The 24682-nt window shown below is 41.4% G+C and overlaps 1 protein-coding gene across 2 annotated transcripts in view; it reads left to right on the top strand.

Moving 5' to 3' along the window:
• The window catches only part of LOC126284007 (AP-5 complex subunit mu-1-like), a 51517-nt gene that overhangs the window by 24905 nt on the left and 1930 nt on the right, over window positions 1-24682 (top strand). The window contains exons 5-9 of one of the 2 annotated variants that reach the window (XM_049982549.1): window positions 17341-17466; window positions 17551-17631; window positions 18847-19113; window positions 19226-19525; window positions 22976-23072. In XM_049982549.1, coding sequence (XP_049838506.1) covers window positions 17341-17466; window positions 17551-17631; window positions 18847-19113; window positions 19226-19525; window positions 22976-23072 — 871 coding nt within the window. The remainder of the gene's footprint in view (window positions 1-17340; window positions 17467-17550; window positions 17632-18846; window positions 19114-19225; window positions 19526-22975; window positions 23073-24682) is intronic. The other variant, XM_049982550.1, reaches the window with a different exon arrangement.

Here is a 24682-nt window from a genome sequence, read left to right as displayed (position 1 = left end):
AATGTAGGAACGCGCAAAGCAATACTGACCCTATGACTCATCTTAGAAGACAGGTTAAAGAAAGGCAAATCTACATTTATAGCATACAGGGAGTGAAAGGCTATTTACAGCTTGTACAGAAACCAGAGGGCAGTAATAAGAGTCAAGGGGCATGAATGGGAAGCAAATGTTTGAGAAAGGAGTGAGACAATGTTGTAGCCTATACTGATGTTGTTCAATCTGTACACTGAACAAGCAGTAAAAGAAACCAAAGAAAAATTAGGAGTAGGGCTTAATGTTCAGGGAAAAGAAACAAAAACTTTGAGGTTTTCTGATAACATTGTCATTCTGTCGGAGACAGCAAAGGACTTGGAAGAGCAGCTGTATGAAGTGGACATTGTCTTGAAAGCAGGATATAAGAGGAATATCAACAAAAGGAAAACAAGGATAGTGGAATGTAGTTAAAGTAAATCAGGCAATGTTAAGGGAATTAGATTGGGAAATAAAGCATTAAAGCAGTAGATGATGATGGCTGAAGTAGAAAGGATTTAAAATGTAGGGTGAGAATGACAAGAAAAGCGTTTCTGAGGCAGAGGAATATGTAAACATCAATTATAGATTTAAGTGTCAGGAAGTCTTCTCTGAAAGTATTTGTCTGGATTGTAGCCATGTGTGAAAGTGAAACATGGATGATAGACAGTTTAGACAAGAAGAGAATAGAAACTTTTGAAAATGTGGTGCTGAAGATTAGATGGTTAGACATCTAACTAATGAGGAGGTAATGAATAGAATTGGGGAGAAAAGCAATTTGTGGCGCAACCTGACCATAAGAAGAGATCGGTTGATAGGACACGTTGTGATGCATCAAGTGATCACCAATTTAGTACTGTAAGGAAGTGTGGGGAGCAGAGGGTAAAAATCATAGAGGGAGACCAAGAGATGAATACAGTAATCAGATTCGGAAGGATGTAATTTGCAATAGCCATTTGGAGATGTAGATGTTCGCAGAGGATAGAGTTGCGTGGAGAGCTACATTAAACCAGTTGTGGGTTCTCTAGCTATAGCGACTGACCACACACAGAAAACTCCAACATACTACGATCAGGCACTTTTGTTAAGGTTCGTATAATTACATAAAACACAAGAAAAATAATGCAGAAACTCACAACATGCATGTTGTAATCTCATTCCCTCCCTCCCCTTCTCCAGGGAGTGCAGAATGCTGGGGGCAGGACGTGGGTGTCTTCCTGTGTATTTTATTTTAAAAAGCAGATAAAGTGTCACTAGAAGCCTTCCTAAGAGACAATCTCCATTCCTTCCGAACTGACAGTGCAAATGTAGACGAGATGTGGCTCAAATTCAAAGATATAGTAGCAACAGCAATTGAGAGATTCATACCTCATAAATTGGTAAGAGATGGAACTGATCCCCCATGGTACACAAAATAGGTCCGAACGCTGTTGCAGAGGCAACAGAAAAAGCATGCGAAGTTCAGAAAAACGCGAAGTCCCGAAGATTGGCTAAAATTTACAGATGCGTGAAATTTGGCACGGGCTTCAATGAGAGATGCCTTTAATAGGTTCCACAATGAAACATTGTCTAGAAATTTGGTAGAAAATACGAAGAAATTCTGGTTGTATGTAAAGTACACAAGCGGCAAGACGCAGTCAATACCTTCGCTGCACAGTGCCGATGGTACTTTTACCGACGACTGTGCTGCTAAAGCGGAGTTATTGAACACAGTTTTCCGAAATTCCTTCATCAGGGAAGACGAATGGAATATTCCAGAATTTGAAACACGAACAGCTGCTAGCATGAGTTTCTTAGAAGTAGATACCTTAGGGGTTGCGAAGCAACTCAAATCGCTTGATATGGACAAGTCTTCAGGTCCAGATTGTATACCGATTAGGTTCCTTTCAGATTACGCTGATACAATAGCTCCCTACTTAGCAATCACATACAACTGCTCGCTCACCGATAGATCTGTACCTACAGATTGGAAAGATTGGAAAATTGCGCAGGTCGCACCAGTGTTTAAGAAGGGTAGTAGGAGTAATCCATCGAACTACAGACCTATATCATTGACGTCGGTTTGCAGTAGGGTTTTGGAGCATATACTGTATTCAAACATTATGAATCACCTCGAAGGGAACGATCTATTGATACGTAATCATCATGGTTTCAGAAAATAACATAGTTCAGGAGAAACACTGGAACACTGTGGGCATTGCGTGCCACCTCTTGTGACGGGGTAATGTCACACACAACATGTGGTTGGGACTGAGGTTGTGGATTGTAACACGCAGTGCCTGAGTGAAACGAGGGTAGAGTATCATCACACGCAACAACTGAGTTGCCCACAGGTGTAGGTTCAGTGCACATATGATCATGGTGGGGCGCAGGGGAGTGGGCGGTCTGTGTGAGATCAGAGTCAGCACCCGACAGAGGAGCACTCGACTTGAGAGAGTGTGGTACAGATTCCTTCATCGTCCAGGCTGGTTTCACGCATTGAAGGGAAACTATCTGCCGATGGTCACTGACGAGAATGTCTATAGCATTGTCCTTGTGAGCCACTACAATGCGGGTCAGAGTAAGGTGGCTGTCATGCCGGTTTGACTGTCTTATCCCGTAACATAACGAACTCGCAAGAGTCCGGTGCCGAATGCAGAAAGACTTGAGGACGGGTGTGTGGTCGTGGAGGGGGCATGTGGATCACAGTTATGTATGTCCGGACATGCTCAGCTAGAGCAGGGAGGTCAGACAGGTCGACGATTGCTTCGTCATTGATGTACTCTGCGAGGAGAACTAGGGTCTCGCCATACAGGAGCTCCACAAGTGAAGCCTAGAGATCTGTCTTGTAAGCTGTGCATATTCCTAACATAACCCAGGGAAGGGCATCGGACCATTCATCACCGTGGCACATGAAGGCCGCTTTCAGAGTCCTGTGCCACCGATTGACCAGTCTGTTGCTCTGTGGGTGATAAGTCATATGCGGAATCTATCCACCCCACAGAGTATGCAGAGTTTGTTAAAGAGCAGGGAATCAAACTGTCTTCCCTGGTCGGTGGTGATGGATGTAGGGCAGTTGAATCGGGCTATCCAGGAGGATATGAATGTGTGTGCTACGGAATCTGCTGTGGTGCCCTGCAGGGGTACTGCCTCCACCCAACATGTAACGCGATCGATGACAGACAGGATGTACCTGAAACCATCAGACATGGGTAACAGTCACATGAGGTTCAGATGCACATGTCGGAAGTGGCCTTTCGGAATGTCGAATTTACCTAGACGGGGTTGAGTGTTCCTGCCGACTCTGCTGCGCTGGCACTGTAAATAAGCATGGGCCCAAGTACGACAATACCTATTCACCCCCGGCCACAGAAAGCATTCTGTAACGAGGCGCGTAGTAGCCTTAGCCCCAGGATATGAAAGGTTATGTAACATAGTGAATACTTGGTGACACAGCGCAGGGGGAGCAATAGGCCAAACAGTGTCTGTGGACGTATTGCACCACAGTGGCCTGACTGAGCCTGGTAGGTTGCAGGAAACAATCTGGAGGGAAGTATCTGGGTCCAGTCAGAGGTTGTGCAATTCAGTGACCTGTTAGCGGGCCAATTCGTCGAAATTAATGGGGGATGAAATTGCAGTGATACGTGATAGGTAGTCGGCCACCACATTTTCTGAACCTTGGATGTAACTGATGTCTGTTGTGTATTGAGAAAATAAGTCCATCTACTGAAACCTACATGGGGGAAGGTCAACAGCAGGGTTATGGATAGCCTCCGTGAGGGGGCAATAGTCTGTGAAAATTGTTATGTCTGTGCAGAAATATTTTACAGCTTCATAAACCGCAAGCAATTATCTGTCAAATGCTGACCATTTGACTTGAGCCGTAGAAAAACAGAGTGGCTGCGTCGTGTCACCAACTTGTTGTTGGAGGACTGCACCAATTGCAAAATCACATGCAGCCACTGCAGTAGAGAGGCAGGCAGGCATCTGGAAAAGGGTGGGCGAGAGTGACACCACACGATAATGCTGACTTAAGGTCTTCAAAAGCTCTCACCATGTTGTCAGACCACTCGAAACAAAGGGGCTTGAATTGCTGCCACCATTGGCAGGTTACGACAGTAGAAAGTGATAGTTCTTAAAAACTGGCATAATTCATGAAATGACACTGGGAGAGGTAGATTGCGAATGCAGTCAACCCCCTCCTGAGGGGGGTAGGGGGGGGGGGCTTATGCCTTCTGAGGAAATGGTGTACCCCAGAAAAGTGACAGCAGTGCAGCGGAGTTGTGACTAGCCATTATTGATCTCAACTCCGTAATGTGTCAGTAAGTCCTGTATCGTGGCCAGGTGGAGTTTGTGTTCTCTGTCAGAGGAGGAAAAAATGAGTATGACGTCGAGGTATGCGTAACAATATGTGCAGTTAAACAGAAGTGAGTCTATAAAATGTTGCCAAGTTTGGGCAACCATTTTGAGACCATAAGGCATGTAACAAAATTCGTAGAGGCCAAAAGGTGTGATTATTGCTGTCTGTCTGTTCCATGGGTATCTGTAAATATGCCTTGCGGCAGTCCAAGACACTGAAGATGTGTGCTCCACTAAGTACTTGCGTGAAGTCTTGTATATGCATAATCGGATAATTGTCTAATACGGTCTGCACAGAGGCGTGCTGTGCCATCCTTTTTGGGAACTAAATGTATGGGCAAAGGCCAGTTACTGTCCAATGGGCGGAAAATACCTGCCTGCAGAAGTTCCTCTACTGCAACCTTAGCAAGACTTAATTTATGTGGCATCAGTTGACATACTGTGGCCCATCTGTTGTGAGAATTTTGTGTTGTGCCATTCGTGATAGCATTCAGCTGGGCTTATGAACTCTCTAGGGGGCTGTCGCAAATGGGAATCGGTAGCATGTGAGAGTCACTAACCTGATGTGCCCGGGAAGCTGTCCGCGTCGGCGGTGTCAAATTTCCACGAGGTGCGTCTCCGGTGGCAGGGGGTGGTGGTGTCAAAAGTCCCAAGCAGTGCATTGCCAGTGAGAGACGGCGGCATTGACAGGCGTTGAATGAGAAATCGTGCCTTGGTGAGGTCTTGCGTAGCCGACGATATAGCATGGTTCAGTTCGTTGTAAGTGCGGACATCAGCAACTGCAGAGTGCTTGGACTGAAGCTGTGTGCCAGTGAAGAACACTCAGTAAGGGTTGTGTCAAAATCATCGGTAAACTGTGGGGGAGGGGGGGGCCAAGGAGACGACTGAACACACAATATGAGTGGACGAGGCGTGGTGTAATAATGCGACTGACTGGAGGTCTGGAGACAGTCCGAAATGAAAAGGAAATTGATGCCTAATACTGGGTCTTCCACGTTAGCCACGTAGAAGGACCAAGTGAAATGTTTACCAGGTATGAGTTCAATAGATAACTCGGCCAAACTGTCAACACGGTGTGGCAATTTATTTGCTGCTCAAAGGAACAGTTTGGCTGGTGTCGTGTACTTTATGGTAAATTCGGGATGTATGACACTAATGTCTGCTCCATTATTGACGAGAAAATACTGGCGCGAACCTCAATCCCAGGCATGCAGACGTCCTTGTGAGGTGGGAGATCTGACAGAATGCAACGTCTGTGGGTGCCCTTGCATGTATCCACGAGCCCTGGCGCCTACTGCGGCCCTCATGCGACGTTTGGAAAAGCACAGGGCGGGCGGCAGTTGCAAGCAGCATGCCTGTAAGTGGAGTGGAACTAGCATATGCATTAGTCAGCTGTACTTGTCCCAACAGCCAAAGTGACTGGCAAGGGGAAGGCAGGGTTGGCAGGTGCTTGCCCGGTTGGGGTGGAGAGAGGCTGGTGCTGGCCCACTCAAAATTCCCGGTCTTGGCCGCTAGATGGCTGCTGTTCCATGTGCTGTTCGTGATACATACGTGCCCGGACTCTACCACCTGACAGTGGAAGTATATTCACAGGATTACCAACCTCAGCAGTATTAGGCACTGTGCTGTATGGAGGTGGTGGTGCCGAATAATGGCGTATGCCTGGTCTGCCAGCTGTAGTTAATGCTTGAGTGATGCTGCGGTATTTGGGAGCAAACGTAATTGTAGTTCTTGCCTCAGCTTCACCAACCACAATGGCAAGAACACTAAGTTCGGCAAGATCTCGGTACTGAACTGCGCACGCAAGTGTTGCCACAGCTGTGAGGAGATTCTGTTGCCTAAAGTCTGGCCATAAATAATGTTGTGAATAGTATCGGCTGGCAGACGAGGAAGGTGTTCGATGAGTAATGCACGGGCAGAGGTATATTTGTTGCTCTTGGGTGGGTTCAGCAACAAGTCACTAATGAGATCAGGTTGGTCATGCAAGTGGTTCACTAAACACACAAAAGGAGTGCTGTCATCCGCAATATCATGTATGTCCAACATGTTGTCCACCAAGATAAACCACATCACTGGGTTGTCCAGTTGTAATGGCGGCAGCTGCTGAAGATGACCAGGGACCAGCAATTGCAGGGTGTAGGACAGGTACAAATTGTACAGGGAATCTGCATGGTGTTCACTGATGTGAACTGTGCCTCAGTGGCAGGTAATGTGTTGCATTGAACATCTATTAGCTGTGCAGGTGGGACATGATATCCAGTCCTTGTAAGCAGGAAATCTGTACGGCCACACAATGAGCATGGCGCAGAAGGATCAACAGCCCATGCAGATGAAATCTTGAGCAGAGGCGCGAAATCGCGATTGAGCACTGAGTGATAGGGCGTAACCACGGCAGGTGTGTCTCTCGAGATGTGCATGGGGCGGCAGGATGGGTAGGTGTATACATCATGGCCCAGCGCGGTTGACTGAGTGTTCCTTCTACAGGCACAGAGGAGGACACATTAAACAGGAGTCTGCCCTGAGGAGGGGGGGCGGGGAGGGGGGGGGGGAGGGGATGTGTGTGGACCCTGAAACTGGACAGCAGCGTGGTCCATGTTATGCGGTAAAAACTCGGGCAAGGGGTTTCCGCGATCTTGTGCTGGAGGAGCATTCTGTTGAGCGTAGACTGCCATAGAAGGTGTCTGCACCGATCAGTACAGTGTCTGGTGTGGTGTGCCAGCGGAGGTTAGGGTCATCTGGCTGGTCGAACCAAACACCGGAGATATGAATGTTCCTAGTGTATTAGTAGCTCACAGAGTAAAGTTCTGTGCTTCACAGTTGAATGTCCGTTCTGTGGTCGCAGCGTCCTGCACTGCCGGAAAAACTGGGGGTTGCGACATTTTTTATTGGCGCGAAACCTGTGGTACATGGGCAAGCGAAGGCAATGTATTTTCGCAACTCAGGGTCACCACTCTGGGTTTTCTGGCTACAGTGACTGACCGCACACAGGAAAACTCCAACTTACTACAATCAGGCACTTCCATTAAGGTTTGTATAATTACACAAAACACAAGAAAAACAATACAGAAACTCACAATATGCACATCATAACCTCAGTCCATGAGACCGAACCAAAGAGCATTCAGTCCCACAGACTGTTTACTCTGCACTTTGTAGGTGGCAGTTACTGGCAGTCGATGGTCGCCACACAGTTTATGGACTGAAGACCACAACAACAGCATGATGTTCTTCTTCCCCAACTTTGAAAACAAAACACATCTGAATACAAGCTTCATTTTCTGCAATAATATTACTATTTGAACTGAAAAGAACAAATTATTAAAATTTGGATATAGTTTAAGCTTGGAAACGCTGTGGCCACCTCATTGCATTAACAGTTCCACTGTACTGTAATGTATTCACATATCTTGACAATCTCCTGACAAATAATCAGGGAAGTGAGTGTTATATTCAAATGACTATGTCTTTTATATTAAACTTTCTGACATGTTCCACACTCAAGAGAACCATCTTCTTTCTGGGTCTATGTACCAAAGCTGAATCTAATCTAATCTAATTGGAGAAACAGAGTGTAAAGCTTGGTTGCCAAAGTTTCAATGATAATATCCAGTGTAGTTTACTTAAGTTGGGACCCACATGTGATATTGAAAATTATGAAGGAACTGCTAATTTTATAAACATAATTAGCATCTGCTGACAGATTGTTGTGTTAAGGCCCCTTTTAAAGAACTAAGGCTTAGGGAGGTAATGCAAAAAGCACTTACAAAACACCGTGAAGATGGAAAGTATGTGTTTCTCGAGAAGCTTCTTAATTGGCTGGATAAATGGAAGTCCATGAATTTGTATGTAGGTACGATCACTAAAGAAACACATTTTGCACTTAAGCTTAGCACATGTCCGTTACCCGAACTGAGGACCTACCTTGTATCAGAACTAAAAATGTCATATGTATTACCTGGAAAATTTCAGAACTAACAAACTGGAAGCAAAGTTTGTATTGTATCAATGGCTGTCTGCATCCCAGTATCGTGTAATTAAAAGGCAAATATTTGAAGCAGAAAAAGAGCTGAGACTGTCTTCTTTTCTAGAGCTTTTTTTTAGTAATTGGTTCAAGTAAGAAAGTTGTGATTAGTTCCTTTCCCAGTTGCGACAAAACAATGTCATAACACAGTCAGTGACAGCTTTGTACCAAATATTTAGAATCAAATATTTGTCAGTAAGACTGACCCCAAAATTATCAATCTGTACACTAACTGTAGGCTATTACTGCTGTAGTGTCCTTAAAAAAATTACAATGCACGTAATGTGTTCAATTCCTTACAGTGGATGGAGAACTGGCATGTGTTGCAGAGCACAAACTTATTAAAAATTATACTACTGTTTGTTATGTATTCTTTCTGCTGGATGCAAAAGCTTTTATCAGATGACTGTGAATTGTGAATTGTGAATTGTGTTTTATTCATCTCATGACGTACATTTGCAATCCATTTGGTTTGCGTACAGGAGACATGTCAAAAATTTATAAAACAATTACAATGATTTTTACATTAATTAATGATAGCACTATAATAAATAACAACACTATAAGGATATTTCTTGGAACATGTAACACATTGTACCCAGCTCAAATTTCCAGATTGTCCTGCATGAATTCATCCACTGAGTAATAACACTTCATTGTCAGTACCTCATATAGCTTTCTTTTAAGTGAACCTAAATTCATCTGCATCAACTTGTTCCCTTTTAATTTATTAAAAATTTTCATTCCCATGTATTGAGGTCCCTGGGCAAACAGTCTGAGGCGGTGGGTGGGGAGCATAAAATTTTCTTTGTTTCTGGTATCATGTGAATGGACAAAATGGTTTCCCTCAAATAAGTCGCGTCTGGAGTACAAAAATATAATAATCTCATATATGTATAAGGATGGCAGAGTTAATATTTTGAGTTTCCTAAATAATGGTCGACATGGTTCTTTGTGATTGGCAGTGCACATATTTCGTATGATTTTTTTCTGTATTTTTAGTATCCGCACTATGTTTGTCGAGTTACCCCAAAAAACAATACCATACCTAATAATGGATTCAAAGTAGCTTGTATATGCTACTTTCCGCGTGTCAATGTCCGTTGCAGTTGATAATATTTGCATTGCAAATGCAAAGCTGCTCAATTTGTTTGCAAGGTATTCAATGTGTGCCTGCCACCTCAAATTTTCATCTACTTTTAGACCTAAGAATTTGACTGAGTCAACTTCTTCTATAACTTGGTTGTTGTGTACAATCTTAATTTGCTCACATTTTGACTGTTTGGTTTTGAACTGCATCACGTGAGTCTTAGATATGTTTAGATTCAGCCCATTTAGCTGAAACCAAGTTTCTAAGGTACTGAGGGTACTGATCACAGATTTGAGAATTTTTTCTGTTGCGAGTCCTTCCTTAGACTTCAAAACCAGTGACAAGTAGCAAGTAAATTAATCCTTGATTGCATACTGAGCAATGATGATTTTTAAGAGAATTCTGTGACAAACATTCACTCGCAGAAATGTGGAAGTCTGTCGCTTGTGTGTCAGTGTTAATATACTGCTTAACAACTACAGTAAAATGGAAAATGACAAGGTGCAAAGATCTTCAGATAAAAGAAAACAGTTGCAAGATGATATATTTTAAACACTGAAAGTAAAAATAGATGTCCATAATTTTATATGCTTCTTGTCAATTTGTCAATAACGGCAACTGCTAAGGTTATGCCATCAGTTAATCATGTTTACAGTTCCCTTTTATCAGAGCTGAGGTTCAATAAATTACTGTACACAAGCTTCTCAATATATTTATTCATTAATGAAATTTATTGGAAGTAATATGTCTCTATTTCCAACCAATAGCTCAGTACATAGTATCAGTACTAGGAATGAGAACAATCTATATAAAGACCTAAAGTCATTTACCTTGGTCCAAAAAGGGGTCCAATATTCAGGAACAAACATTTTCAATAAATTGCCAGCAGCCATTAAAAACCTGGTTTAAGAAAAAGTACAGTTTAAACAGAGTTTCAAATACTTTTTGATAGGCAGCACCTTCTATTCTGTAGTTGAATATCTTAACAGGGACTCTTAGACCAGCTTAAGTGAAAATGTCTGTTAGATTTCAGTTTTGATAGCACCTAGTCACAACAGTCAAGATTAGGGTATTTTGTGTATCATAAATTTATTGAAAGTGCATAACTATGTTTCTGAAAATGTATTAATTCTGTAAATATTAGCAGTTCCAGTTTACTGTAATGTATTCACGTATTTTGACAATCTCCTGACCGATTATCAGGGTAGGGAATATTATATTCAAATGTTTCATGTTTTGATTTTATACTTTCTGACTTGTTCCACACCCAGGTCTGTGGAATGAAAACTGAATCTAATATAATCAACAAGGTGTATACTGTACATGGTACTTGCATTACTGTCACTTTATGATTCTGTGTGTGTATGCGCTAGAAAGATGAGAGAGCTAGCTGGTGCCTATATTGAATGTTAGGTTTGTATGCTTTACTGAAGGATTTGTACTGTAGAATCATCTCATAAAAATGTTCATAATCTGATGCATTTTAAAGTGAGGCAGAAACTGGCATTGCTTAAATACTTAAAAGTTACATATCACTATTTGGAATATGATATGTTGAAGTAATGTTTGTGTATCAAAGTGCATCCCCATTGCAGATGTGTAGCAAATGGCAACCTGTATGTAAATATACAAATGTAAGTCTGTATATAAACATAATAAGTTTCTTTATTTTCTGAATAGGTAAAATATTTATGGCTAAAAGGCCTCTAGACCTACTCAAAGTATCAGTTTCTGTACAAATTTAAATGTGTGATCTGTGATGCAAAATGCTTAAACATGTGTAAGGAAAAAAGGGAAATATAGATAAGTACCATGTGACTTATCCCATTTTATGATGTATTGTCTGTAAAAGAAGTTTCATTAGATTAATAAACAGTACAATACAGGTCAGTGATGTTATTCATTGCTTCTTTTGAGAACTACATACTCCCCCTCTAATGAAATAAACCATAAATAAGGAGTTAGCTATTTTGTGTAACTGTCTTATATGTGCTTTTTGAGAAGATGAGATCAAATAAGGAAAAAAATAAATGTGATTTCAGAACAAGTGGTATAGCCCCATTTCGCTTTGCTACACAGGTTGTGTTCTTACCTGTTTTTGTGTGCTTTTGTCATCAAAAATAACCAAAAAAGAATGAAATTAATGACAGTAGGATGAGATGAAGGGATAAGAACAATGCAGAATGAAGGCAAACTGGAAAGTGTGCAAGATTTTAAGCACGTAGGAAACAGAATAGAAAGTAGTTGAAGGTGCACAACACACATTAAATCGAGAAAAGCAATAAGAGTATTGTCATTCTGCAATATGAGTAGTATTTTCTGAAATGGTAGCAAAACATGATTATAAGAAATGTGGAAGAAATGTTTTGTATGGGGTGTCTTGCTGAAACTCAGACCAGGAGGATGGGAGGCAGGAAGTAGTTGGAGCCTCTTGAAATGTGGGCATGGCAGAGCATGTAAAAATATTCCTGTAGTATTTAAAGATGTTGCAGTCACAAGTACATTAACAATTACAAATAAAGAAATCATAAACAACCAGTTAAATAAACAATATAAGAAATCAAAGACGGATTTACAAGTTTTCAAAACACTCAGTTGTTTGAAAGTGAACTCGATGTTGCTCTTGCGGGGTCCCAATGACAGCGTTAAGGGGCAGTCCTGAAAGATATGTAGCACTGTCTGCTGCAGTCACAGTGCAGAGAGTCTCACCATCCCCAACCATAGAGAGTTACAGCTGTCTCCGTGCTCCATGTCTTCTTCCATTCAGTTTGTGCCAGGTGATGCGAGCAGGAGTTTGAGAGCTGGGTTTCCAACTCACAGGAAGCCTTCTGGGATGAAGGTGATCACTCTGATTTCCAGACGTGCACAGGATTGAAAGCCCTTGCTAACAGGCTCCTGGTGGTTCTCCTGGTCAGTTGAGGAGATTGCTGTCAGATAGCAGAATCCTGATGAATGATATAATTTGTGGACAGAAACTGATTTTTCTGTATTCTTCACCTACATCTGTACTCCACAAGCCACCTTAAGATGTGTGACAGAGGGAATTTTGTCCACGAGTGTCACTTCTCCTTTTGCTGTTTCAGTCATGGATAGTTTGCTGGAAGAAAGGTTGGTCGTAAGCCTCCGTGTGAGTTTGTATCTCTCTGCTTTTACCTTTGTGGTCTTATCACAATATACCCATTGGAGGAAGCAATATATTGCTTTAATCTTCTATGAATGTGCATTCTCAGAACTTTAACAGTAAACCACACTGCAATGGAGTTGGATCAGTACTTTTTAAATAAACCTGTGATGAAACAAGGTTCTTTTATTTGAATTATCTCTATTCCCTCTACCAGTTCTGTCTGTTTCAGATCACAGACTGACAAGCAATTTTCAAATATTGGTGGGATGAGGATTTTGTAAGCTACCTCCTTTGTGGGTGGCCTAAATTTCATGAGAAAATTGTGCATAACTGAGAGAGAGCTTGCTGTCGTCTTATGTGAGGAGCGATATTGCTTAACACCAGGAATCACTGAACAGGTATATGCAGAAGTGTACCAGATACAGTGTGCACGACCTGTCGAAGTTGGAGAATCCACTAGGTGGGTGTGGGAACTGTTGAGCGTAAAGCTAACAGTACTTAGCTCATTAATAAACTGAAATGAAAAAAAAAGTATAATGCATAGACAGAGTGGCAAACAAAGGTGTGCTGAGAAGCATGGTAGAATAAAAACAGTTATTGGATATAATCAAATGGGGGTAAAGAAATTGGGTTGAGCATGTAGAATTTTAAAAATTATTTTGGTAGGGTATGTGGAAGGGGTGAGAAGACAGGGTTTGCGATGGGGCCCAGTCCTGAATGATCTAGTTACTGGATCCAACTACACTAATATGAAGAAGAAAGTTATCAGTTGCAAATGAGGAGGCAAGAACAGACTGCTCCTAGACGGGGGGAAAAACAAAAAGAAAAAGAAAAGAAGTATAATGATCACCTGTACTTGAGTTGTTCTTCTAGAACTACTGGCCATTGCTCTTAATGTTGTATGGCTAGAGTTGTCTATAATAATTACTGTTTACCGTTTGTTTCATATCTTATGACATTTTTGGGAACTGAGAATGGAGTTGCAAGGCAATGAAGAATAACTGGACTAATTGGGGAAATATCAAAAGCTATGCAAAAAACTGTACAATTAGAGACGTGATGGAAAACTAGCTCAGAACTCTATGTCAGGAGTGACACAGGGAGTAGATGATAGGAAATGGAGCTTGAAACGCTTCTCCTCTGTAGTGTGCTGCACTTTTCTAGACCTTTACAGTATATTTTAACTCTGAGGACCACGAGTTAGGGAAGATAGTATGTCCAAACAGCCTCAGTTGGTATGTATAGTAAAATGTAAAATAGTATAATAGTAAAATAAGGTATGTCCGTCTTTTGAATTAATTTATCCAGCTTGTTGTGTGTGTGTGGGGGGGGGGGGGAGGGGGGGGGGGAGGCTACAGTCTAACATGGACTCTCCAGCATGATGGCAACTTGGCTTTATTAATATTAACAACAAGAGGCAGTTGAAGGAATAGGAAAAAACTGTGTGTCAATCAGCAAGCAATTATGATGCACTGTGGTGGTTTTCTTCATTACAGCATGGCCCAGAGACATTTTGACGACTTTCCATGGGGAAGACTCATCGGTGAAACTGGATGAAGTGCGACACATGTCACCCAGTAGTTTGGTATTGCTCACAGCATTTTTTCACGTTTTGAAAGCTTTCTGCACCATAGGCACCACTATCCATAGAAGAGGTGGTGGCCGGTCGTGGTCAGCTAACCGCTACATTGTGTAACAGGCGAGAAGGGACCCCATGTCAAAACAGCCATTGCAACCACGTTTAACAGTATCCCTAGGTACCCAATCTCACATGCTCCACAGTGGCATGATGACTGTACAGGGGTGGTGTCTGTGCCTAACAACCAGTACCTTGTATTCCACTGACACCCGCGCATCGACAGCAATGGTGTCAAGAGCATAGGGGCTGGACCAGTGATGAGTGGAGATGTGTGATCTTCTTGCATGAAAGCAGATTCAGTCTGAGTAATGATTTTGGATGTACCCTCACATGGCAAAAGATGAAAACACATAATGATTCAAGGAACACCATCAAACATACTCGTTTTGGTGGTCCAGGAGTTACGGTGTGGACAGGCATAAAACTGAAAGGGCATACTGATCCCCAAATCTTTGTACACAGTACGCTCACCAGTCTACATTGTTGTGACACTGTACTCCTATCCGTGTGCCTCTTTTCAGGGCTACATTCAGTACTGACTTCATTTTTATGGACAACTAAGTGTGACTGCATCAAACAGTGCAGGTGGAAGAGCTCTTGGAATGAGAGGACATTAAACAAATGGACCACCCTTCCTGCCTGTTCCCCTTACTAAAATCCTAGTGAGAACATGTAGGACACAATGGGGAGACTTGCTGCAACTCATCCGTATGCACCAATGACCATCCAGCAGTTGTCAGTCACTGGTACAGGAATGGTGTGCCCTACCATATAAACTCCTTACCAACCTTGTCACCAGTATGGGAACACATTGTCAACCATGTACTGCTGTCTATGGTGATCATACATACTATTAAGAACCATGTCTTACCTTCTGTGATGCCCATCAGAGCATCATAAATCACGACTACAGTGTAATTATTGTCTTTGAATAAAAGTGTCATTTCCATTTGTATCGTTACGTATTCTTTTCAGTTACCTTCTGTATTACTCTGTAGCAATTCTTTCTTTGTATGGTCCATGTTTTATTGAGCTATGTTACTTGGCACATCATGCAAAAGTTACTTTTTTTCCTTGATTTTTCACACCAGCCTACTAACATGAGGTATTAGGCTACAACAATACTAATCATAATACAAACTTTTGAGTAAGGCAACTTCTGTGAAAAGTAAGTAATTCACTATTTGGTGCTAATAGAATTATTTCTGAGCAACAAATGTGAGCTGTAATACTGCCTTGTAGTGTGGTAACGTCACTTCACCATGAGAGCTACATGATTGTCACTGCACCCTTGTGATTTGCTGTTAAATTGTTTTTGAACAGCTGTCAGGTAAAATGAGTTAAATTAGGTATTTGAGTTACTTTCACAGTGATGTGAAATGAATCAATAAAGTTTTTCATTTCAGGTGCCATAGCCACAACTTTATTCCATCCTCCACCCCGGCTCTTATAAAATGACTGCCAATTTAGGCTGTTAGCCATTTTCAAGTACATCCAACATTTGTAATGTTATGTGTACAAATGTACATCTGTCATAGTAAACAGTCAACAATGTCCTGTACGCAACAACATTTTAAATAACATTTCTACTTTATTGATCTATGTATATGAACATAAGCGTGGGAGTCAGTTTACAATTGTAATACATTTTCTCAGTGAATGGCAGAATGCTAACAATTTTTTCTGCAATTGTCCTTTGCCTTCATCGTAAACTATATTTAATTTATGTGAAAACTTTCTCTCATTTTTTATGACTGAAAACCTCACTCATTGTTAGCCAAAAGTTCATGTCAGTGACAGTCTTTTTGTTATGCCCATCTGTGGCTCAGCATCTCCACTATATGGTGGGTAGCAACTGACCTTTTCGCAAAATTGTTTAATTCCTTCCTGTGGCACATTAAGGCTGAGTGATGGATAGTGCATGTCGCTTCTCATCCTGAAAGTATATTTATGAATAACACTGGTGTGTTTGAATCAAAACTGACTGTAAACAAACTTTATAAGTGAAAAATGTATTGTGAGCTACCACCATGCACAACTTTTTAAAGATGGAAAATCAGAGTTTAGCATCCCGTTGACAAGAAGATGCAGAGCATAAGTGCAGACTATAGAATGATGGGAAAAGAAATTGGCCATTCCCTCTTCAAAGGAGACATCCTGGCATTTGCTTAAGCAATCTAGGGAAGTCACGGAAAACCTCAAAAGGGATGGCCAGCCAGACATTTGAACCATCATCTCAAATGTGAATTCGGAGTGCTAACCACACCAACACCTTACTTAGTACTTTTTAAAAGAACCACCAACAAGAGGTTTTAGTGGTGAAACCATATACTATTGTCATTACACATTTCTGTGCAACAAACACTGTCTTTCTGATTGGGATTATCAAAGACCTTGGCATTAATATAATGCTGACAATAGATAAAAATTTGGTGAAAACGTAGTGAAACAGGTGCAGTGTGACCAAATTAACAACTCATAATTCTTTTATTAATAATTATTTTATTTAATAAATTAGATTATGCTTGAAGATTATGAAAAAATATTCTGGATCGTTCATTTAACGTAGTAAACTGTAGGATTCAAAGTTTAACCACTTGATATACTGATGAAATCAAAATTTAACCCAGTTGATAGAATCACGGTAATCACCTCATTGTTTCATCATTCCAGTTCTGATAACTTGTTGTTACATATGTTGGTTCTCTATGTATTCAGTCCATAATGTCTTCTGTGCCTGAATTAATATCCTGAATTCCTACTAGTCACCGAGCGAGGTGGCGCAGTGGCTGGCACACTGGAATCGCATTCGGTAGGACGACAGTTCAATCCCGTGTCCGGCTATCCTGATTTAGGTTTTCCGTGATTTCCCTAAATCGCTCCAGGCAAATGCCGGGATGGTACAGCCAACTTCCCTAATCCGATGAGACCGATGACCTCACTGTCTGGTCTCCTTACCCAAACAACCCAACCCAACTCCTACTACTCCCTTTACCATTATATCTTGTATTTAACTTGTCTTGTCAATTTTTAAGGATGATCTATTCATTACTACAGTCATACTTCTAATTGTTGCTAAAGCTGTTAATGTATTACCAAACTTTTATATGTTTTACTAGGGTTCACTTGCACTAGCAGAAATCAACAAATATATTTCTGTTTCACTTCCATTTGGACGTCCTGTGTGTTGTGATCCAGTCATTGCCTCTCAGCTTACAATTCCAGCGTCAAAAAGCAAAATAAAGGTATACATTACTAAGATTGTATTATAAAATATGAAATTATATTGGAAAATGCACCAAGAATTATTCTAGGCTGCTTCCTTTCAGCAACCTCTGTGGAATCCGGTCCCACACAAGGGAAAATCCCAGGTGGTCTTCCATGTTAGAGAAGAAGTTCGCTCCATGCAGGTAATAATGGCATTTCATTAAATATGATGCACTGGAGTAGACTGTCTACAGTATTCCAAAACTCAGAGGAATAAAACTGTAAGTTGTTCTTCCACATGCCACATGACAAGACAGGTAGAATTTTGCCATAAACACTGTGTGCAAATGGACCCCAAACCCTGATACTGACTCAGGATATGGACAGTGACACAAAGCTTTTCTAACCAGAAGTCCTTTCTTTTTTCAATAGAGAGAAGAGAGTTGTATGAAATGGCTCTTGTCAGGAAGTGAGTGGAGTCATATAGGTCTACAAATACGGGGAGAAACAATAGGACAGGGTGAGAGGGAAATCATCAGTAGACTACTGACAGATGAGACCTGAAATGTGTAAAGCTACGAGTGACAGAAAGGACAGGCAACACATGAGGTGAGGATAGAAAAATGTACAGATGAAACAAAGATGGGTGCCAATAAAGAAGAAGAAGAAGAAGAAAATGGTGGAGAAGAAGCCATCACGGAAAGAAAGGAAACCAAAGACGCTACAAAAATGAACTGAAGAATCATAATTCACCACTTTGTGGTAAAAATTACAACTATTATATTCAAACAAAATCAACAGCCGTTACAGTGTATTTCAAACAGTTTACGTACTGTTTGTACACACTCTTGTTGTTATGTAGCTGAGTTGTGAGGATCATATGTCCTCACACATAATATTATTCACCTCTTTTTTTTTTTTTAGCTTTTTCTAAACTGATTCTTTAATTTGTCACTGTAGTAGGTATCAATTGTCTGCTAGATAATCTGTATCTTGCAGTAAAAATAATCTGTGCCTGCTGACAATGGTTTACAAATTACTGTTGTTAATATGTTGTACAGATGCTGAACATAATATTTGAATTGACCCAAGTTGGTCATCAGCATCTTGAGAAGCAGACATGTGTAGGCATTTGTGCTTTGATATACCCAAGATAAAATTGCACCCATTTTGAGATATGTTCAATTTAATCATTAGTGCAGCATTGCCAGTATAACTGAAGTTTCAGTGTGAAGAAAATCAGTGTGTGTTGGCATACAGAACTTTTCTGAATCTAAGCATAGCTCAAACAAATTTTTGGAGAAGGGGCAATTTGAATAATAAATAATACATTTTGGTATCCTTCGCTAATTACACTCCATTTTGTTATATCTAGTAACATAAACAAAAATTATGGTATCTTTTTATTTGGCCGACAGTTTGGACAATCAGAAGTGAAGGATTCAACAGAAGTTTATGGAGTAGTTACCTGCAAAGCTGAAGTGGAAGGCATAGCACCAGAAGTATCCATTATCATGCAGCAGCCCCCAGGACAGACGCTGTCGATAAGTTCAACGACGGGGAGTGTTGAAACTAAAGGCACGGTGACTCGCATCCGCTTCAGGCCGTCAGACAAACAGCCGCTGTGCTGCTATATCGTGCACAGCATCTGCGAGCCTCCCATTAAAGGAGATCTTGCTGTTAAGGTAGTGTGTTTAAATTCCTTTGTGTAATGTCTGTTACACTCTCCAGATTACTGTTGTTCTTATTGTGTTTAGGTGGCAGACCTTGTCTGAATTGCATGCAGTATTGTTTCAGGTTAATGAAAATGTGGCAGCAGTGAACCTGAAACTGCAGCTAAGCAGTGACATGAGAAATGCTTTCCAACAACTTCAGGCAGTTATACCTTTCCCTGGTTTAGCCATCTTGAGAGTGAAACCAAACGCATCACAGGGGAGCATTACTATCCGAGCAAAGAATGAAATTTTGTGGAATATAGGTTCAAAATTTCCTTCTAAGCCTCCGGAAGTCAGTTTGGACTGCACAGTGCGGCTTCAGAAGGCATCTGACCAGCCGTCACAGCCCGATTTGGCTTCCAGCACTACTATGTGTGCAATGGTAAGTATGTGTTAGGTTGTGCATTGGTGAATCCTTCCAAATATTTTTGTACCTGAGTTTCAGTTACAGTCCATATGATTCTATGGAATAGCAAATTGTAGGATCACTTAAAAAAAAAAATGCCTTCCAGTCATGTCATGGGTAACCTTGTTGTGTCGTATGCTGAGACACCTTTCAGAGCAGTCATATCATACATGAGTGCTACAACAACTTATGCACAGTGTTTTAAGTGAGCATGATTACAACCCGGCTGGCCACCTAAATGAATGGCCGAGAGCAGGGTTGACCATTCAGTGCCAGAACATGCTATTGAGTACATTAGGCTTGATTTCAATAGCTTCTTCTCGAACTGTGTCACATGAATCCCCCCCCTTTCCCATGCTGAAGCACAAGCACCTCCTGACTTACATAGATTTTGGTTGTCCTTGCAGTATGTCTTTCAATCCCTTAATCCTCGTTAACTTCATTCAGTCTACTTCCACAGCCTCCTCTCTGCACTCTTCCTCAATTCCACCTCCCTCTCCTGATTTACTCTTTCATGTCATCACGTGCTTCCAACAACTCACCTTGCATGCATCCACAGCAAGCTCACCAGCACCACATTCACCTGCTGCGCCTCTCCCTGCTAGCCGTCAGCCAACCTGCCCCAAACCACCCTCCCACTCCCCGCTTCCTTTCTCCTCTCACCCACTCCTCCTGACCTGATCCTACACTGCAGATGAGCTGCAGTGCCAGCACGAGTCATCCGGGATAATGTAGCTATGCAGGTGGATGATAATGCTGATGATCAGGTTATGTTGGGGTGTGTGTGCAACAGAAAGGTGTTTTGCACCTATACTAAAATGTTGTGAATGATTGAAACCATCCTCACTCCCAGAGCACCTGCCCCCCCCCCCCCCCTCTACACACACACACACACACACACACACACACACACACACACACACACACACACACAAACGTAAAATGACACAAATCAGGCACATTGGCAGAGTGAAAATGTAGACAAAAAAGGAAAAAGCAAGGGAAAGACATAAAACAATGCAGCAGATAGTTGTGGCTGGCAAGTAGCTGCAAAAAGGATGCACCAGCCACTCTATAAGAAACTAAGATCTTCAGCCAAAAACCTTAGGCTGGAGACCAGACACTTCACAAAATTTTAAAACTTTCAGCACACTCGTCTTGTCGTCAGCTAAAATAAAGGCCAACTCACTACAGAAATTGGCTTCTGCCCTCTCATCACAATATACACTACATTCAGTAAGAATGTGGTGTTTAGTGATTTTCTCATCATAGGCATAACTGACCGGGGGATCCCCTCTCTGGAGTAGAAAGCCATCTATTATGGCACAGTGGCCTGTTTGGAGGTAGGTCAGTGACACTTCATCCTACCTGAGCCACTGGCCTGAGGCCTGCCACAGGCGGATTGTTGGCTTCGCCATCTGCATCTTACTGTCCGTCACTGCTACCCATCCACCCTCCCTCCTCTCCCCTCTCCTCTACCCTCCCCCACCTCCTCACAATTGCACGGATGTCTGACGCAACAGTGCAATAACAGCTTGCAGATGAATGGCACATTGTGTCACATGTTCCTTGCAGGCTTTCTTGGCAGCTCTGTATGTGTTTCATTTCTCCAAATACCTCATGACACATTAGGCAACAGAATGGTACCTACCTCCCCCACAGGTGGATGGGCTACAGTTGGTGGTGTATTGGTTGGACCAGCTTGCGTGCTGGGTAGATGTGCTGCGAGGATTGTTGGCCACTAAGTGAATTGGAGCAGAAAAGAAACTATTTGCCCTGAAGAAGGTTCAACTGAGCAGGTGGATCTGTGCCTTTGTACATGTATTTTGTTAGCTCTGAAGAAGGACTTTAAAAGTTGGCACTCTTTTCAGTCTTATTTATATATCTGTTGTTACGTCAACTGTATGATGAATTGTTACATTTACTCCTTCCATATTTATATTTCACTGATAATTTTTCAGTACACATCTTAAGTATTTTACAGCTGAAAGAGGGTGGTGGATAATATTTCATTAAATGGAAAAAGTTGGGTACTAATGATGTGCTTAACCAGAATAAAACGGGAGGACAATGGTTCAATCCCATGTCCGGCCATCCTGATTTAGGTTTTCCGTGATTTCCCTAAATCACTCTTGGCAAATGCCGGGATGGTTCCTTTGAAAGGGCACAGCCGACTTTCTTTCCTAATCCGATGAGAACGATGACCTCGCTGTCTGGTCTCCTTCCCCAAAACCAACCCAACCAACCCCAGAATAAAACAGAGATGTTATTCAACCTACTGCTGCAAACAAATGAAACATGTACACAGTGCTCATTTATATCTTTCCCATATACATTCCCATGCAACTCATGTAACTCAGATTTCTCAAGCCTGCTTCACATTATGAGACTGAATATATAAGGTTGTGTCAAGACATATAGTACTACATCCATCATACAAATTGCATGGTTACCACAATGGTAAACTTAAAAGACAATTGAGTTTATATATGGACCTATGACCTCAGCAGTTCGGTCCCTATTGATTTCACACACATTTGAACATTTAAATATGGCAGTAGAAAACCTTTGATTGTAAATAATGGAAACAATGAAGGTAAACATTTATCTTATCAGTGAGGCTTTGAGTGATTGACGAGACTGAAAATGTTGCTCAGCTTTTGGATGTTGTCCTTCTACAGAGATAACTTGTAGAGAACACTCACCTGCATAGTTACATTGTGTAGTGCTGATGTGTACTCAGGTGTCTGCTGTTCAGCATTGTGTGTCATTTACATCTCACTGTGTGTATGCGATTTTTCATTTGCTTGTACTGTCCAGAGTTAAAGTGTTTCTTACTTGAAAGATCTGCAGCTTAAAACTAATAATGTTGTAGGATAATTGCAATCTGCATGTAGCAATAGCAATTTTTGTAAGTGTTTTAAGGTACAGCTATATAGTATGCTAACCTCATGTAAACATGAACCTGTAAATGTCACTTATTCCTTTATTTTACGACTTTTGTGTATCAGTAGGGGAGACTTTATTTTAAGGATCTGTTTCTCCATAATCAGAGAAATGTAGAATATACTGCATGTGCATACATACATAGTTGTATCAGAAGGAGAACTGAGAAAACTGTAAAATTGCTAGGAGACAGAATGGTTGGCAAAATTCCAATACTGCCAGTAGACAAATTAAAAGCAGGAAAAACCATACCAATGGAATTGTAGTTTCTTCATCGGGGAGGAATGACAAAAGACTGACAGTTCCAAAAGCTTTTCCTACTTTTAATGTGTTCATCGGCAGTACCAAAATTTTGGCTCCCAAAGGTAACTAAGAGATTGTTGCTTTCACAACATGCTATTCTTGTGCACAGCTATGTCATAAAAAAAGAGGCTACATTAATAAGTAATCAGTTAACATGTTATCTCATATTGCTTGCAGCTGTACTTTAGAACTTCTGACTTCACATACAGTGGAACAAAGATTGACCCTCAAACCATAATGGTGACAACAGCACCAAAAGTTCGATGCTCCGCATGTAAGTTCACCTATTGATAAATGTTTATATATCAACCTAATCTGGTGTACATATATTAAATACAAAGATTCCAAGACTTAGCAAGCGGGAAAACGCCGGTAGATAGGCACAATGAATAACACACACACACACACACACACACACACACACACACACACACACACACACACACACACACACACACTTATTCATTGTGCCTATCTACCGGCACTTTCCTGCTTGATAAGTCTTGGAATCTTTGTTTTTAATATATCTTTCCCATGTGGAAGTTTCTTTCTATTTTATTTACATAATCTGGTGTACAGATAGATGTGGGAAAATTTTTGACATGAGCTGTTATCTCCTCTGCACCGTTGGTAATGATGATAAGCATATCAGGTTCACTACACAAACAGTCTCAGACTGGCATTCACTCCTCACTGTTCCCCCAACAGCTAGGAGGTCAGACAGATTTCTCTTTATACTTTATCCACTGCTGTGCTAGTTACTGCTAGAAAAAATAAACGAATGTACCTGCTGCCACTATATACTAGTCTGGTCTCATCTAGCAACTTCTCCGTGTCATTTGCAGTATTTTGATGTCACAGTTTACAGTGAGACCTGCCTGAGCTTCAGTTCTTCCCGCACCCATTAGAGCAGCTTTTTGTATCCCTACTGACCTACTCAACTTATGGCTTCAGAGCTTATTTTCTCTCAATGGCAAAAACAGTTAAGCACCAATGAGATTGGGGTGCGAAATGAGATGTCACAAGTTGAAAAATTAAGTGTTTTTATTGCAGTGATTAAAAAATCAGGTTACATGAATAATGAAATTTGGCAGCATGAACACACTGCTGGCTCCTTGTCAGTAGGATTTTGTGCACACTATCGAATGGATGTATCCACTTGTTTGGTTGGCAAGTGGGTATTGCCACCTTGTACATTTGAATTGGAGTGGAGTTGATCCTGTACAGGTGTTATCAGGGTTAGACTTTTAAATATTGCTGGGCATGGTAGCATGTCATCACACAAACACATGCTCTGTGTGGACAAGAATTATCATGATGAAAGATGGTAACAGAATACTGTCTCACTTGAGAATAGAGTTCTTTGAATCACTACCAGAGGTGATCTTAAGTCATATCTGATGGCTCCACACACAGTGATGTTGGGATAACGTTGATGTGTGTCCTCTTCCCTCGACGTGTCACCATAATCGCAGACAGTGGTTATGTGTAGCAGAAAATAGTTAAGCATGATGTGTCTTCTCCCTAGAGCAATTCTTGCTTTTGGGGTGTGACACCACTCCAAATGCAGCTGTCAGTGAAATGATATTACTGGCAGCCTACTGATGGAGTAGTGATCCAGTAGCCCAGTGTCCATTAGTCTCCAGCTGATGGTATGTGATCACACAGGGTGTTGTTACCTGTGCCCAGAGTGGCAAGTGTTGGTATGTAAGTGTTATGATGTGCTTAGTGCAAAGTAGGGCAGACTCAGGTGACCAGATCCTTCTCAGGTTCTCCATGTTCTTTGATATTGCACAATTTGACCAGCTAACTATGTCCAGACCCACAGTGATGTCCCTTTCAAATTCTGTCAGATTACATTGTCTCACGTAAGCATATTGCATT

This window comes from Schistocerca gregaria, chromosome 8 (genome assembly GCF_023897955.1).
Source record: "Schistocerca gregaria isolate iqSchGreg1 chromosome 8, iqSchGreg1.2, whole genome shotgun sequence".
Taxonomy (NCBI): Eukaryota; Metazoa; Arthropoda; class Insecta; order Orthoptera; family Acrididae; genus Schistocerca; species Schistocerca gregaria.
The sequence above is the reverse complement of the archived record's forward strand: the minus strand, read 5'-3'. Positions and strand labels throughout refer to the sequence as shown.